The 18,087-nt window shown below is 45.0% G+C and overlaps 1 protein-coding gene across 3 annotated transcripts; it reads left to right on the plus strand.

The window, feature by feature from the left end:
- The first annotated feature begins 6 nt into the window (after positions 1–6).
- On the plus strand, positions 7–17,316 carry LOC147102677 (manganese-dependent ADP-ribose/CDP-alcohol diphosphatase-like). 3 transcript variants are annotated; one of them, XM_085963385.1, is made up of 4 exons: positions 7–203; positions 5,687–6,333; positions 13,187–13,309; positions 16,513–17,316. In XM_085963385.1, the coding sequence occupies exons 2-4, from the start codon at positions 5,721–5,723 to the stop codon at positions 16,806–16,808; spliced, it is 1,032 nt and encodes a 343-aa protein (XP_085819511.1). In that variant the 5' UTR covers positions 7–203; positions 5,687–5,720; the 3' UTR covers positions 16,809–17,316. The 3 variants fall into 3 exon arrangements, with proteins under 3 accessions (XP_085819511.1, XP_085819509.1, XP_085819510.1); XM_085963383.1 differs by lacking the exon at positions 7–203 and adding an exon at positions 3,514–3,620; XM_085963384.1 differs by lacking the exon at positions 7–203 and adding an exon at positions 3,627–3,718.
- The last annotated feature ends 771 nt before the right edge of the window (positions 17,317–18,087 follow it).

The raw sequence follows: 18,087 nt of genomic DNA on the forward strand, positions 1-18,087 counted from the left end.
GTCGAAACTGAATACGAACATTCCGAACTAAAGTTGCATAGCTTAAATCATGTATACCTGTGATAACATTGCAACAACGGCTAAATGTAATTCTTCAATATATAGTAATTTTGAAAACTGCTATTTACTTATTTATATAAAGTAATCATTGCATGTCCCACTACATATGTTCGAATTACAGAAATCGACCCCCATTGCAAAAGGTATACTTACTTTAATCACTTATTTCCAGCATTTCTCATTTTCTGAATTATTTTTAATTCAAAAGTAGTACAAAAATTTGGTTAATTTATCATTTCTTTTCAATGAATCAATTTGTATTTATTTTTTAGATTGAACCACAAACTGCAATAAGAAATATTTCAACAGTATGAACATTGTCAGCCATGGCTCAGTTGATAGCACCCTCGCCTCTGAGTCATGAAGGTTGTGGGTTTATGGTCCCACTCCAGGGACTTGAGCTAGGCTGACACTCCAGTGCAGTACTGAGGGAGAGCTGCACTATTGGAGGTGCCGTCTTTTGGATTGGACGTTAAACCCCGTCTGCTCTCTCAGGTGGATGTAAAAGATCCCATGGCACTATTTTGAAGAAGAGCAGGGGAGTTATCCCCGGTGTCCTGGCCAATATTCATCCCTCAACCAACATAACAAAAAAAAAATGATCTGGTCATTATCACATTGCTGTTTGTGGGAGCTTGCTGTTGACTCAGCTTCAAAAGTACTTCATTGGCTGGAAAGCGCTTTGAGATGTCCGGTGGTCGTGAAAGGCGCTACATAAATGCAAGTTTTTCTTTCTTTCATTGGCTGATGTCCAATTCAAAATGTAGAACAATCAGCATCACAAAGGTGGTACAGTTATTCCAATGAATTCTAATTATACCCCACTTTTCTACCCAAGTAAGAATGAAGGCCCTTGGTGTGTAGGGCTAAAATGTGGGGTTTTAAAAGTAGAAGTCTTCCTTCTGTGTCTTCACCAAATGAGACATCAGGGAAACTTCAAAAGTGGTTTTAAAAGTCAAAAATCATGATTTTCTTAGTATATTTTCTCTCTTCTGATAATATAGGAAAATGAAGAGAGCACAGGAAAAATGTTAGCCTTGTAGAAAAGAGTTGATCACGATTACCAGAATGTTAGGAACATGATACATCTTTCCACAAGAAATGAGATAACCATTGTAGGGGGTTTTGTTCTGCCCAATTACAGGGGTCTTTAGTGCCTGTTACTGTATTGGGCCTCTGTCTCCTTTATACCCTTGCAGCTTATGTTAGCCTGCAGGTCGGGTGTCACTAAACACCCTCTAAGGAGATAGAGAACAACAGCTTATAGAGGAGGACTAGAATACGGTGACGACCTGCACAGTTTATACCTAATCTGCGGGGTACTCCTGAGCCCAAGGGCTCCTATAGTCCTCTCTCTTTTTCCCTAGCCTGCTGCCCCCTTGTTTGGCGGGTTCGAAGTGCCCTAATGCCCCTATCTGGTTCTAACTCCAGAATTTGGATGGAGAACGATGCACTTTAAATAGACACTCGGAGACAAGTAGTCCTTGGAAAAAACAGGTGACAACCAATTTTATTTGGTTCTACCACAAACGTAATAAACGCACACACTCTATAACTATAAATAAAATATGGGAGAGAATGGACATAACGAAAATGTTTTACACTGTTTTAACTTTACCAAGTCCAATCCCACCAACCCACTTTCCTACCTAGACTAGACTGACAGTTGCAGGCCCTTGGATTATACTCACAGCCTACTTTGAGTGCGGTTGTTGGGTTGTTGCTGTTGTTGGTTGGTTTGTGCTTGATGGAAAAGGCTCCCGAAATGGCGGGAGTGAATGCCGTCTTCCACAGCCACTTCGGTCGTTGGTGTCTTCTTGTTGATGTCCCCGGGATGGGAGTCCGTATACGGTGCGGTTTCTTGCGGTGATGTTGCGCCGTCTGGTAGCGGAGTAAACTTTCAGTATGCCGATTGAGTCTGGGGCCTGATGGAGGATCTTCTCATCAGCGTGGTTGGAGTTCTTTAGATGGTAGTTCACCCCAGCTCGTCTCTCCCTCAGCTTCTTAACTCGCTCTCCTGCTCTTTCTTCTGGTCTTTTTCTAATAATCTCTTGGTTCTGTATTTTATACCCAATTCCATTTCGGCCTCTTCGCGCCCAATTAAATTGGTGTTTACAAGTGTGAGGGCAGGGGTATTGTTTTGAGTGCACAGCGGCTCCTCCAAGTCTGCTGTCCCATTGTGTCAGTCCTGGGACTTGATTATTTTGGGCCACCTCTTAACTGTAGTGATCCCAAAACTATTGTCCCTAGTCCGAGTTGATTAAAGTGATGATGGCCTGTACTCATAGCTCGATTAGGGGTGAGTCACATATCCTTGCTTCAGGCCCGACTCAGTCCCCTGATTGGCCTTTGAGAATGCACTTTGTTTCGATTGGCCGACATCTATGGCTCGCTTCTGAGCCACAGTCCCCTGTATTCAGATATCCCAGCCTGCTTTTCGGGACCACTGCATTGGCCGAAAATGTTGGTTTTAAACTGTATAGGGCAATCCAATTTTGGTCACCTTGCCCTTAGAGGGCTCCAATAAAACGTGGTTGTGGATTTTCAAACCCTACACCATATATATTTTTAAAAGTCACAAAACCAAAAAGAGAAGTTAAACAATTGTAATTTTATTTATTTTCATTCATAAAATACAATAAAGGTCTTGTTTTTCCCCCCAATTTCCTTCCTTCCTATCCTAAAGGGACTGACTTTTTGCTGGGCTACAATTCTTTGGATGATGGCAAGCGTCTAGTATTTCAACCACAGAGCTATCCTTTACAGATGAGTCCTGAGTATAGGGGAGGGGCGGGGGTTACAGCTAAACCTAATGCTGTCCTCCAACACATGCACTTTTTTATAATCGGAGTCACTGCATAGCAATTAAAAGTTGGCTATTTTGTTACGTTCCTCCGGAGCCCAAATGACATTGAGGCCAATTGTACTAACCAGCTGGGCTGAGATCAGGAATGTGTGTTTTTGTGAAGTGTATTTCAAAATTGGAAAGAGAAATACTCAAAATTCGAAAATACTGAGAAACATAATAATACCCATAATTATAAAGACCCCAAAATACCCAATTATGCACAGAAACACCCAACTATTCTGTGGCAAAATGGCTTTTTGCCTTTGTTAGATCGCTCCAGTTTTTTACCATGATATTTTGACCTAATGTAACACCCAACTATGCCTAGAAATAACCAATAGCTGCCGACTAAAACCAGAAGTGGCCAATAACAACAAATTATACCGAGAAATAGCCCATATCACCCAAATATACAGTACCCAGAAATAGCCATTAACCAACTATTCCCAAAATAACCACTAGCTACCAACTAATCCCAGGAATATCCATTAACCGACTAATCCCAGGAATATCCATTAACCAATTATTCCCAGGAATAACCATGAGCCAACTGAACCCGGAAGTGCTTTGAGAGCCGCTACGTTTTATGCGGAAGGGAAGTACTGACGTCACGGACGAACACAATCGGTTTCTGGGCAACCAGACGCCGGAAGTGACGCCGCTGGCGGAGGGCGAGGCGGGAAGCAGCGAGTCGAATGGTGTCGCCGGGGCGGTGAGTGCGCGGCAGGTGACCCCAGGCTGGAGTCCAGTCCCAGGCTGCTGGGCGCTGGCTGGATCTTCTCGGACTGTGTGAACCGCTGGCCAGAGGCGGTGAGGAGCTGGGGTCAGGGCTCACAGACTGGGAATAGTTGGGAATTGTTTACATTTGGGACATATGCATCATCTCGGATAAAATGGACCTGTTTTCCTAAAAGGGAAAGATTATTACTCTGTGTACTTCCATTGTGTGGAGATGCCGGAGTTGGACTGGGGTGGACAAATGTAAGAAGTCACACAACACCAGGTTATAGTCCAACAGCTTTATTTGAAATCACAAGCTTTCGGAGCGCTGCTCCTTCTTCAGGTGATTTCAAATAAAGCTGTTGGACTATAACCTGGTGTTGTGTGACTTCTTACATACTTCCATTGTGAATAGGGGTGTACTAAAGAAAATGATCTTGCATTTATATAGCCCCTTTCATAAGCTCAGGACGTCCCAAAGCACTTTACAGCCAATTTGGTGTATAGCTGCTGTTGTAGGAAACGCGGCAGCCAATTTGCTCACAGCAAGGTCCCACAAACAGCAATATGATAATGAGCAGATAATCTGTTTTAGTGATGCTGTTTGAGAGGGGAATACTGGCCGGGACACTGGGGAGAGCTCCCCTGTTCTTTAAATAGTGCCATGGGATCTTTTACGTACACCTGAGAGGGCAGACAGGGCCTCATTTCAACTGAAAGACGGCATCCCTGACCGTGCCGCACTCCCTCAGTACTGCACTGGAGTGTCAGCCTGGATTATATGCTCAAGTTTCTGGAGTAGGACTTGAACCCACAACCTTCTGACTCAGAGGTGCGGGTGCTACCACTGAGCCATGGCTGACACATATTAACATCCAATAGTGAAGACTGGAGTCATGCACCTATATAGAGCTTTATCGGTCCCTTCGAGACATCTCGTGCAATGAGCTACTTTGAATTGGATGACTGTTCTTATGTAGGTACTAGCAGCAGCCATGTCGTGCACAGCAAGACCCGACAACTCACATATAATATAATATAGAGCTTTTAACATAGAAAAATATTCCAAGGCGCTTCGCAGAGGTGTACAGAACAATAGATGCAAAGCCAAATGAGATATTAGGAGGGTTAACCAAAAGCCTGGTCAAAGATGGGTTTTAAGGAGGGTCTTAAAGGTGGAGAGGCAGGTGAGAGGTATAGGAGTTTATGAAGTGAATTCCAGAGTGTGGAGCCTAGGTGGCTGAAGGCAGTGGGGCGAATGGAGGGAAAGATGCACAAAAGTCCAAATTCTGAGGAACAGAGCATTTGGGGAAGGGTGTTCTAGGGCTGAAGGAGGATACAGAGGTAGAGTAGGGTGAGAACATGGAGAGATTGGGGACTGAGAGCTAATATGGGATCAACAAGAATGAGGATGATAGATAGTCAGCAACTTGGTGTAGGATAGGATCCACTCAGCAGAGTTTTGGATGAGCTGAGGTGATGAGAGGCTGATCAGGAGAGCATTAGAGTAATTGAGTCTAGAAGTGACAATGGTATAAATAATCTATTTTTGGTGGTGGTAGTTGAAGGGGGAGTGGGGCACTGTTCAGGACACCAGAGAAACTCCCAGCATATACTGGGTTCTTTACCAGAATAGGCAGACAGAGTTAGGATTGTGCCTTTGTTTCTGGTGTGTCCTTTGTTGCTGATGCAAATTCCTTGAAAAAATTCACAGCTAATGCCTTCACATAACAAGATAAATGTAGGTGGGGAGAGAAAAGACTTCTATTTTACAAACCAGGTTTACATTAGAAAAGTTCTGACAATCTTGCCATTTTTGCCCGGATAGCAACAGTGACTGCATTTTCCACTTCCCCTTGGGCAGCACTTTGCATCTGCTTAGCATCATTGTTTGATTATTTGGCCCAAGATCACAAAATCAGCACAAACCGATGTTCTACCACTCTCGTGTTATACAGTGTTGCTATAGAACCAGACTGCTCTGTACTTGCACTACAGTCAATAGCCTGTCTTATATTAAATCCAGATTACTGTTTTTCACTTACCTCTTTTTTTTAGATGGTGGGCCTGTGGAAGTGAAATATTTAAAAGAATGGAGACAGAAGCAGCTGAAAACAACCTGTATTTTACTTTTGGAGTCATAGCAGACATTCAATATGCTAATGTAGAGAATGGCTTTAACTATGCAAGGACACGAAAACGTTACTATAGAAACAGCCTCCGCCTGCTACGCAGTGCTATCAAAGAATGGAATGAAGAACCTACCACTCCCAAGTTTATTCTGCAGCTTGGCGATATCATTGATGGATGCAATTCACAGCTAAAGTCCTCAGATGATGCACTTCAAACAGTAATAAATGAATTTTCAAACTGTGTCTCTCCAGTGCACCATACTTGGGGAAATCATGAATTTTATAATTTTGGCAGGGAGCTATTACTTAAATCGGCTCTCAATAGCAAACACCTGGGAAAAGACATAACCTGCGATAACATGGACATTTGCGGCGTTAAGATGGACTTCGACCCTGATGATCCTGAGGCGTTTTATGGCTACCATTTTAGCCCTTTTCCTAAATTCCGATTCATATTAACTGACACATATGATCTCAGCATTATGGGAAGGAAAAAGACCAGCAAGAAACACCGTGATTCAATGCAGATACTGGAATCAAACAACGGAAATGAAAACCTTAATAGCCCCACAGGTAAATAGTTATTTTACATCTTCTTGTCGTGCAATTTTGGTTTCGCCTGGTGTGCACTTCCTGTCAACTTTTTCCATTTCAAAAATTTATAATGGAACAGCCTACGTAAAACTTGTCGGGTTGTAATTACAATCTTCCCCTTTGTGGTGGTGTTGCCATGGCAGTATTGGCAGGAGAATGTAATTACACTGTGACTAGTTTATATATAGATAGTTCCCATTGTAAACGTGAGCAAAGGAATTTATTATGGAAACATAAAAATGAGAACGGAATGTATATGATTTCAAAAAATATTCCCCCCAATTTTTTTTTGGGTGCGCGGCCCCTGTAACGACTGCGCGGCCCATTCAAAGTTTCGCACATGCGCGAAATTTAACATTGGAAAAGCCGGTCCCGGGCTGCGCAGGACCGGCAAGCAGCCGCGCAGCTTGCAGGGAACATTAACAGGATTATATTCACATACTCTGGTCTATTTATCTCCGCCCTCTAACTCTACTTCCCCTCAATACTACACAAGGTCTTGACTCTCCATGTGCAACGCCACAGGAGATTGACTAGTATTATCTAATAATGTGATCAGGTTGCAGTAGTTTAGTACCAGTTTCCCTACCTGCAAGTTGTCTACCTATTGGGGCTGAAGGCTGCCCCAGAGAATGGGAGGGAAAATTAGAGAGTGAATCATCTTGAGATGCTACCTTGGTTCCAGCTTAAGGAAAGCATTAGGCAGGTGCTTAGGCAAAAGTCACCTGCTCGTATAGAATAACATAATACTATATTGTAAGAACTGGGGTTCCTAGCCGAAGAATTGAGATCGACTCAGAAAATCAAAAACAATAAAATTTAATGAACAAACGAAGCTGTACAGGAAACTGTAGGATACGATGCAAATAGGTCTGGTCTGCTTGAAAGCCTCTCTGGAAACTGCTAGAAGGTTCCGAGCTCTACTGCTAGAAGGTTCCGAGCTCTGACGTCATGACGTTCTTCCCGCCGTTGAGAGATCACGTGACGGACGGCATGACGTCACCACGCGGAGTACAGGAAAGAAGCCCTAGTACAGTTAACAGGTACATTAAAGGTGCAGCCCCCAGCTGTACTACATTGCTGTAAAAGGAATTATATACAATTGTCCGTAATCCTCTGGTGGTTCCGCCACATGCGCCCCCAGAATTGCTTTTCACAGAGAAGGTAAGGCGAGAAGGGGGTCTGACGAGTCTGTCCGACCGACTGCGATACCCCGGCAGCTGGAACGGAGCGCTAGAAGACGAACTGGCCGTTGGCTGAGGTTGGGATGACGCCGCAGGCGGAGGAGAAGAAGAGGCCGGCTGTGGTCGACCCGGTGAGGCGGGCAGTGGCGACTCGGCGGATGACTGTGGCTGTACTGGACCGGCAGTCAACGGTGGACGACCACAATGAGGTGACTGAGCGGTGACGACTGGTTCGCTCAGATCCAGATGCACCGGTTTCAACCGGTCGATGGAGATGTGGTCAGGCTTACCGCCGACCTCGACTGTGAAGGACTTGTCACCTGACTAGATGACGCGGAACGGACCTGTGTAAGGCGGTTTGAGCGGGTTTTTGCGAGCATCCTGCCGAATGAACACGTATTCTGCGCTCTTAAGATCCACCGGGACATGGGAGCGCTGCAGGTCATGATGCGATGTAGGCACTGGGATGAAATTCCTAGCTGCTTTCTGGTGGCTGACGAGCTGCTGAGCTGGGGACCAGGGTTGTGTGTGAGGAGGAAGAAAATTGCCAGGCACTCTGAGTGGTTGGCCGTAAACCAGCTCTGCTGAAGAAGAATGCAGGTCGTCCTTAGGCGCCGTGCGAAGACCTAGCAGCACCCAAGGGAGCCTGTCCACCCAACTAGGCCCACAGAGACTAGCACGCAGTGCGGCTTTAAGGGACCTGTGGAATCTTTCACACAGACCGTTCGCCTGTGGATGGTAGGCGGTGGTACGATGAAGCTTGGTGCCCAAACCTTGAGCTACGGCGTTCCAAAGCTCAGAGGTAAATTGAGGCCCCCGGTCGGAGGAGATGTCAGCCGGTACCCCGAACCGAGCTACCCACGACGAGATGAAGGCTCTGGAGACACCTGCCGCTGTGGTGGCAACCAAAGGAATTGCCTCTGGCCACCTGGTGGTGCGGCCTACCACGGTGAGGAGGTGCGTGTACCCGCGAGAGGAAGGGAGAGGACCAACCAGGTCCACGTGCACATGGTCGAATCGACGCTCCGGAACCGGAAAAGTGGCGACTGGGGCCTTAACATGGCGTTGTATCTTGGACTTCTGGCAACTCACGCAGGTATTGGTCCAGTCACGGACGTCGAGATGCATGCCCTTCCAAATTTCTTTGCCATGAGTCGTTGTGACGCTCTCATGCCAGGGTGTGACAACCCGTGGATAGTGTCGAAAATTCTCCTGCGCCATTCGACTGGAACGATTGGACGTGGGACGCCCATCAAGATGTCACACAGGAGTGTGGTCCCTGCGGCCTGGAAACTGACAGCCACTTGTAAGCTGGAAGGTGCGGTCCGGTATGCCTGCACTTCAGTGTCTGCCTTCTGTTCTTTTGCCAAACCAACATAGTCGACTCCCAGGTGTACTGCGTGGATGTGGGCGCGGGAGAGACAATCCGCCACCAGGTTGTCTTTGCCCGAGACATGTTGTATGTCGGTTGTAAATTCAGATATGTACGTAAGATGACGTTGTTGCCATGCCGACCATGGTTCCGCTGTCTGGCCATCGCAAAAGTAAGTGGCTTGTGGTCTACAAAAGCCGTGAATGGGCGTCCTTCCAGTAGGAAGCGAAAATGGCGGATGACCAGAAACAATGCCAACAACTCCCTATCAAAAGTACTATACTTGCGTTCGTTCTTCCGCAATTGGCGGCTGAAGAAAGCCAGTGGTTGCCATGTGCCGTCGACCCACTGCTCCTGTACTGCCCCGATGGCATAATCAGATGCGTCGGTGGTAAGGGCAATGGTTGCGCCCGGAAGGGGATGTGCCAACATGGTCGCAGCAGCCAAAGCGTTCTTAGTGTCGAGGAAAGCCTGGTCCATCTGGGGTGTCCAATCGATCGGGTCTTTGCCCGATTTACCTCTGAGGGCCTCATACAAAGGTTGCATCAACAATGCCACCTTGGGGACGAACCGATGATAAAAATTGACCATTCCCAGAAATTCCTGGAGGGCCCTGACGGTCTGAGGAAGAGGGAACGAGGTGACTGCTTCCACCTTCGTGGCCAGCGGGACGGCGCCTTCTGAGGTGATTCTGTGTCCCAGGAAATCAATGCTGTGCAACCCAAACTGGCACTTGGCCGGGTTGATAATAAGGCCATGTTGGCTGAGACGAGAAAAAAGGGTACGCAAGTGCGTAATGTGTTCTTTCGTGCTGTTACTGGCAATAAGGATGTCGTCTAGGTAGACGAAGATGAACGGCAGATCGCGCAACACGGAATCCATGAGACGTTGGAAGGCTTGTGCTGCATTCTTCAGCCCAAACGGCATACGAAGGAACTCAAAAGAGCCCGAAAGGTGTGATGACGGCAGTTTTGGGGACGTCCTGAGGATGCACGGGCACTTGATAGCCTCTGACGAGGTCTACTTTGGAAAAGATGGAATTCCCTGACAGATGGGCCGAAAAATCCTGAATGTGAGGAATTGGGTACCGATCCGGTGTGGTAGCCTCATTCGGGCGTCTGTAGTCGCCGCATGGTCGCCATCCGCCGCCCGGCTTAGGAACGATGTGTAATGCGAGGACCAAGGACTATTCGAACGTTGAATAATACCCAGGCGTTCCATTGTATGGAACTCCGCCTTGGCAGCCGCAAGTTTACCAGATTCCAGCTTTCGAGCTCTCGCATAAACGGGGGATCCTGTCGTGGTAATGTGGTGCGCCACACCGCGCCTCGCGACTGAAGAAAATGTGGGCCTGGTGAGCTCCGGGAACTCAGAGAAGACGAGAGAACTCATTTGGAGATGGGACTGCACAGGCAACTGACCAAGACATCGCGGTGCTTCGGTGGCAGCGGACCAAGTGAAACGTGGAGGCACTGATTAGCCGGCAGTGTCGGACGTCGACGAGAAACCCGTTTGCGCAGAAGAAATCTGCCCCCAGGATGGCCTGTGAGACTTTCGCCGTGATGAACTCCCAAACAAAACGTTGGCCACCAAAACTCAACTGGACCCTACGCTTTCCGAACGTGCAAATGGCCGCACCATTGGCTGCCTCGAGGGGGGGACCTTGACCGCCGGATTGATGATCTAGCTTCGACGCTGGTAGGATACTGCACTGGGAGCCAGTATCACAGAAAACATCGCCCTGACAGGGAGTCTATAATGTATAGGAGTTTCCCTGCGGACCCGACGGCCATCGCAACTCCGGCGCGTCCCTTAGGCCTTATTGATCTTCTCAGAAACCGCTGGTTTGAGGTAGGTTTTTTATTTGGTGAGAAACTGCAGGGCGGACGGCAATTTCTGGCCTTCACGCCGAAACGAGCGTGGTATGCACACCAGCCTGCAGGAGGAGGAGTCGGATTCGCTCTTGTGGGGGATGGGCGCCTCGTGGCTGCACAAGATTGTTGTGAGACGGTGAATATTTTATCCGCTTCCGCGGCGAGTTCAGCACAATCCGTGATCGCGGAATTGGCCAAGGCCATCTGTACTGGCTCTGGTAGTTGACAGAGAAACAGCTCGCGGAACAGAAAGCATTGCGATTCCGAGCCCAAAAACGTGAGCATTTGGCTCATGAGCTCTGAGGGTTTTGAGTCCCCGAGGCTGGGCATGGAGATAAGTCTGCGAGCGCGCTCCGACTTGGACAGACCGAAAATCTGCAGTAAACGTGCTTTTAAAGCTTCGTACTTGCCATCGTTCGGTGGACTCTCGGAGGCTGACGACCCGCGAGGCCGTGGCACTGTCGAGGGCGGAGACCACGTAATAATAACGGGTCGAATCCGCTGCTACTCCCCGGATTGCAAATTGGGCTTCCGCCTGGAAAAACCACGCGGCCAGTTGTTGCTCCCAAAATTGCGGCAGTTTGAGGGTGACGGCGTTCGTGTCCCTGATGTAACTTCAACGAAAATTGTTCGAAGAAATCGGGGTCACCAATGTAGGAACTGGGGTTCCTAGCCGAAGAATTGAGATCGACTCAGAAAATCAAAAACAATAAAATTTAATGAACAAACGAAGCTGTACAGGAAACTGTAGGATACAATGCAAATAGGTCTGGTCTGCTTGAAAGCCTCTCTGGAAACTGCTAGCAGGTTCCGAGCTCAACTGCTAGCAGGTTCCGAGCTCTACTGCTAGAAGGTTCCGAGCTCTGACGTCATCACGTTCTTCCCGCCGTTGAGAGATCACGTGACGGACGGCATGACGTCATCACGCGGAGTACAGGAAAGAAGCCCTAGTACAGTTAACAGATACATTAAAGGTGCAGCCCCCAGCTGTACTACATTGCTGTAAAAGGAATTATATACAATTGTCCGTAATCCTCTGGTGGTTCCGCCACAATATGACGTTAACTGCATTTAAAATGGGAACTGGGAAAGCAAAGTCAACAGGGCATTATTTCATGTCTGCCAGGATAATGTCTTCATTAAAAAACTTAATACCCAGCAATTTTCCCAATCTCTACTTTTTATTTGTGGTCACCTCCCTCTGTACATCCTCCTTGGATTGTGGACATGAAGTCCATTACCTTTTTTTTTTTACATAGCATTTACAGCACAGAAACAGGCCATTCAGCCCAACCAGTCCATGCCGACGTTTATGCTCCACTCGAGCCTCCTCCCATCCTTCCTGATCTAACTTTATCAGCATAACCCTCTATTCCCTTCTCATACACTTATCTAGCCTCCCCTTAAATGCATCTATCGTGTTCGCCTCAACTACTCCCTGTGGTAGCGAGTTCCACATTCTCACCACTCTCTAGGTAAAGAAGTTTCTGCTGAATTCCCTGTTGGATTTCTTGCTGACCATCTTATATTGATGGCCTCTAGTTTTGCTCTTCCCCACAAGAGGAAAAACTCCCTGTGTCTACTCTATCAAAATAATTTTAAAGATTTCTAGTAGGTCACCCCTCGGCCTTCTCTTTTCAAGAGAAAGAGACCCAGCCTGTTCATCCTTTCCTGATGGGTATAACTTTGCTGTTCTGGTATCATCCTTGTAAATCTTTTTTGAACCCTCTCCAGTGCCTCTATATCCTTTTTCCTTCATTTAATCCTTTCAGTAGGACAAGCCCCTATTGGGTTTGAACAAGATTTGCCCTGCAAACCTATAATTCTCTTTCTGGTAGCTCTCTTTAATTTTCATAGTCATTACAATTGTACACGCCTGTTAATCAAATGCTTACAAAAGCCCATCTGATAGAAACGTTTAAAAATTATACGTAGAATAATAACTACCTAAAAGGACTGAAACCCAATTGAAGGATTCTGATGCTATTGTAAAGCATAAGCAATGTTTGAATGATTTAAGAATTTATTTCAAAACCCAGAATTGAATTACAGTTTTATCAACCTGCCTTGTAGTTGTAGCATTGACCACAATAAAAAGCAGTCCTAGAATTAATATTAACTGATGTAGGACGGCAATTTGCTTTTGGAGAATAGTCACATAATTATACATTTTCCATGGCCATGTGTCATCCTCACAAAATTGGTGTTTGAAATATTTTATGTCGGAATTCAATTATTAGCTTTGTTTACATGAGAGTACAAAATGCACAAATAACAAAAGAAATGTAAAGATTGCTACAAAATTAAAGGATATATAATTAGCAATAGGGAATTCTAGTAGCATTGCTGTAGTGAATCAATCTCTGTTGAAAATGTAATAGTTCCTTATATTTAATTGACAGGCCTCGCTGGACTGAATTTACGCTTTGTGGGGTTTAATGGAGGTTTCAGTCACGAGCAGCTGGAGTGGCTAAACAAAGTTCTAACTTTCTCCGATAATAACCAGGAAAAGGTTACAGTCATTGGTAAGTAATAATGTGTTTAACAAAATAGAAGAACTCATTTCAGTAACTCTTTATTATGCATTTGTTCATTTCTGATTGTAACCTAGGTTTAAATAAATCAGACTTGTTCTCTTGGAATAGAAATGGTGAACGAGAATCAGTAAATCCAAACGGTAATGTTTAAAATGTAATCATGTGCCTATGGATGTCATTATATTACGGGTGTGGGTCATTGCCCAGTACCTGTGGAATGTGATGGGCAGGTGACGGGTGCCAGTGACACTGCCTAGCTCAGCTCGGAACAGGTTGCATTGTTAATGTTGGGCAAAATACCTCGAGTATGGGCTCTGTGCTAACATTAAAAACAAGCTAGTAACTGTTTTAAACTCAGCTTTGCACTGGCTGCAGTTAATATTCCTTGCCTTCGGTGTGCTCAGGAGTCAGATCACCCACCTTATTCCTGTTATGTTGTCATGTTGATGTGCGTCCAAAATCTCCACACTTATATAGCAATAAAATAATGGCACATAAAAAGATCATTTTGAAATACCCCCAAAAAAAATTCTGACACAAAATTGGGAATTCGGGTCAGAGTGATCTCGACTAGTTTCGATCGCCTAGGTGGGTCAGAGAGGAATTTCCCAGATTTATTTCCCCCCAAATTGGCCTGGGTTTTTTTTTGTCTGGTTTTTTACCTCTCCCAGGAGATGACATGGTTTCGGGTGGGGTGGAGTGTGCATGTTGTGATACACAAGGTATCCCCATTGGGTGGGACAGGCTGCATGGACCAGAGGGTCTTTACCTGTCCGTCATTGTTCATATGTTCGTGAAGCTGAAGTGTTTTCTGTACAATGTGTATCTCTCATTGTAGTCTTTGTTGTGGGACTCCAGTTTGGCACTTTAAACCCAACTGACATTTCTGTGTAGCCTAGTACAAAAACAAAGCAGATAGCCGTCCTTTTGGACGACTGTATTTTCTACTTTGAATCCTTTGATCATTGTTGAGACTGATGTGACCACTGATTGTAACTATAGACGGCGCCAGCTACATAGGTGATGAGTGACCTCGACATAGGTTGTGTGCGTCACTCTGGGGTTGCTGGTTGGGTTTTCTTTTAAAAAAATAAAAAATAGGAGATGCTGGAAATGCGTAAGGAAAGGAGTCAGTCGGCATGTGAAAGGAACATGTAGTTTAGAAAATATGGGGAACCTTGAGCAGAAGGGTTTTCTTTAAGTACAGCAAACCTGAAACCTTGAGCTTGAAGAGGCAAATTTGTAGGTCAGGATAGGTGCAGTGTTCCATTCTGGGAGGAACATTTCACCATCTATGTTTAATAGGAACTGAAAATATCCTCCTTCATTCCATCCTTGTACATATTGTTGGCCAGGAAGACATTGTCCTCATGTGCTTATCACAGAGACTTGCAATAAATGGAGCTGGACCTACATTTACATTGCCTTGATCTAAGTCATATTGATCATTGTGCTGATACTTGTCCACAAAAATCTTAATGAAAGCATTTATGCATTTATATAGCACCTTATCACATCCTCAGGATTCCCTAAAGTACTCTACAACCAATGGGTTACTTTTTGAATATACCAAAGTCCCACAAACAGCAAACGAATGAGTGAATGATCAGGCAATCTGTTTTTGGTAGTGGCGATTGAAGAAGAAATGTTGGCCAAACACCAGGAAAGTCCCGATCTCTTGCAGCCACCTGAGCAGGCAGCCAGGACCTTGGTTTAACATCTAATCTGACAGACGACACATGCAACAATGCAGCTCTTCTTCAATACTGAAGTGTCTGCCTAGACTAAGCGCTCATGTCCGTTGTGGGGCTTGAACCCAGAACCTTCTCATTAAGAGGCGAGAGTGCTACCCACAGTCTTCTGACTTGGGCAAGAGTGCTACCAACTGAGCCAAGCTGACACTTCAAATGCACGCACAAGTATTTAAAACTACAATACAAGGACTGCACAAAAAAAGTTACAGGCCCGCTACCCAATAGGTGTAGCCACATTTAGAGTTAAATCTCGAATCCATATAATAGTTGCTTTCCCATCCAGCAATTAAGAAAAAGGCAATTTTTCACTTGCATAGAGAAAATTGGAGATTTTACCGAGGGAATATTACCCAGATCGTTGAGAATACCGTTCACTCTCAGCAGCTTTCTCTTCCACTTGACTGTGTATCAGCTTGACGGTACTTTTACCTCGGAATCAGTAGGTTGTAGATTCAAGTCCCGTATTTCAGCTCATAATCTAGATTGACAATCCAGACGGTACTGAAGGAATGCTGCACCGTCGCAGTTGCCATCTTCAGTGTAACATCTCATCCTAAGGTCACGTGTACCTGTTCGGTAGTTCAGCTGGATGAAGATCCCATGACGTGCTCACTTCAGCAGCAAGTTTCCTAAAAGAAGAGCAGCGAGTTCTCCTAATTTCCTGGTCAACATTCCCCCCTCAATCAGCATCACGAAAGAGCAGATTAACTGGTCAAACCTGAACCCAAGTCAAGAATGCTGCTGCTGCTAGCAAAGGCAACTAAACACCTCTGGGCACTATTTATGTGAGTGACATGTAAAGGTGTTTGTGAAATTTCCTCTTCAGTGTTTTTAGCAAAATTGTAATTTGATATTTTTACTTTTATCTACCATTCATCTATAAGCCAGTTAGACTACAAATTTTGCATCATTGCCAAGCAACTAGAGCTTCATATTGACACAGAATATGTTGTACAAGTCAAGCATGAGGTCACCTATTATTAGGGTGCTTCATAGTTTTAGCAGTAGATATCTTAGGAATTTCATTTTAGAACTTAACTTGAGCTTCGATTTAAGACTTTTTAATGTTGGCAGAGAGCTGACTCCCCTATTGGTTCCCTGCTAACATTAAAATTGAACCAGGATGCTGTGCATGGGAAGCACAGACAGAGTTGTGTTTACTCTGATTTAGAGAGAGATGCATAGTCACAGTACAAGTGTTCTGTCAACTCTGCATTGCTCTACTGGTCTCACATTGGTACCTGTCATACAGTTGCACCCTTATCTTGTACGTTATTGTTTTACCTGATTTGACTGAAGTACTGAAAGATGGATAGAGTGATTTGTTTCTTTATATTTTGACCAGGTATTGAGAAATTCAGTTGAAAGCATGAAAGGCATGTATCTATTAGGAAGGGGGCAACGATGATATAATTGTAAACTGTTTTCTTAATGCAGGTCATCTTCCTGTCCACCCAGACTCTACTGATCCAATGTGCGTTGCCTGGAACTATGATGAGATCCTCTCAGTGTTGCATGCGCACACTAGTGTAGTGTGTTTTATAGCAGGACATGATCACGATGGTGGCTACTATTTGGACGATCATGGAATTCACCATCTTACCTTTGAAGGTGTGATCGAAACATCACCAGAGAGCCATGCGTTTGGTACCATTCATGTATATGAAGACAGAATGGTCTTAAAGGGAAGGGGCAGGATTCCTGAGAGAGTTCTACACTACGGAAAAACATAAATGAATGGATTTCTATGTTATAATGTAGTGTGACACATAGACTGCTATTGCATGATGCCGTGTACTTTCCAGACAAATATTGCAATCAGTTGACACCCTTTGCCTTGCATTGCTTGCTTTAATTTTAATAACCAAACTCAAGTGAGAGAGTACTGCAGTATTGGTGGATGATTTAATCCAAAGGAGTAAATTGGAAGATGAAAAAAGAATTTTAATGGCAAATTTCCACTACAGTATCTGAAGATTCGCACCCAGTTGCAAATCTGATAGTGATTGAAATATTAAACCCGCAGCAAAGAATTATGCGCCTGATGACGAGGAGATAAACCGCTACTGTCTCTGGAGTCGTGACTTTATAAAACTGCTTTGCTTAGGCACTTTACTATCTCATCTGAACCTTTTCATTTTACCATGCCCTTGTGATGAGGGTCAAGCCAGCTGTTATTAAATTATATCAACTGTTAAGTTAATCTACATAAACACAGTGGACTCTATTTCTCTCTCCGCAGATGTTGCCTGGCCTGCTGAGTTTTTCCAGCATTTTCTGTTGTTATTTCGGATTTCCAGCAACCGCAGTATTTTGCTATCGTACACACAGTGGACCCTTGTTCATCACACACTTCTTGTTTTGAACACCTTTTAGTTGGGTGCAAGTTTAGTAATAGAAAATTTGCTGAGGTTATACGATCCTGTACCTTAATATAGGTATCCGAGAAGGTTGATCAAGATAGTGCAGTAGATGTTGTATACTTTCGTAAGGCATTTGACAAAGTACCACACGGAGCTTGTTAAGAAGATGGAAGCCCATGGAATTGAGGGGAAAGTGACGATATGGATACGGAATTGGCTCAGTGACTAGAAGCAGAGGGTGGTGGTCGATGGATGTTTTTCAGACTGGGAGGTGGTTTGCAGTGGTGATCCTCAAGGGTCAGTTTTGGGTCCATCACTCTTTCTAATTTTTATAAACGACCTAAACTTGGGTGTAGAGAGCAGCATTATAAAGTTTGCAGACGATACGAAACTTGGCATGTTAGTAGATAGTGATGAGGATAGTTGTACACTTCAGGATGAGCTAGACAGTGATGTAAGCCCCCAAAGTGCGGACCAAGTGATATACAAGGTCGACGTCACTGGCTTGTTGAAAGAAAGACAGACCCAATAATTGAAGCCAAAACGGTTTATTCAGGCCTGGGGAGTTATTCTCGTGTCCCTACACGAGTCCCAACTCCAATGAGCCTCTCAAAGTCCACACAGTTATATAAAAATTAAGGCCCTGCCC

The sequence above is a fragment of the Somniosus microcephalus genome, chromosome 21, assembly GCF_052327205.1.
Source record: "Somniosus microcephalus isolate GS21.2 chromosome 21, FLI_Smic_1.0, whole genome shotgun sequence".
NCBI lineage: Eukaryota > Metazoa > Chordata > Chondrichthyes > Squaliformes > Somniosidae > Somniosus > Somniosus microcephalus.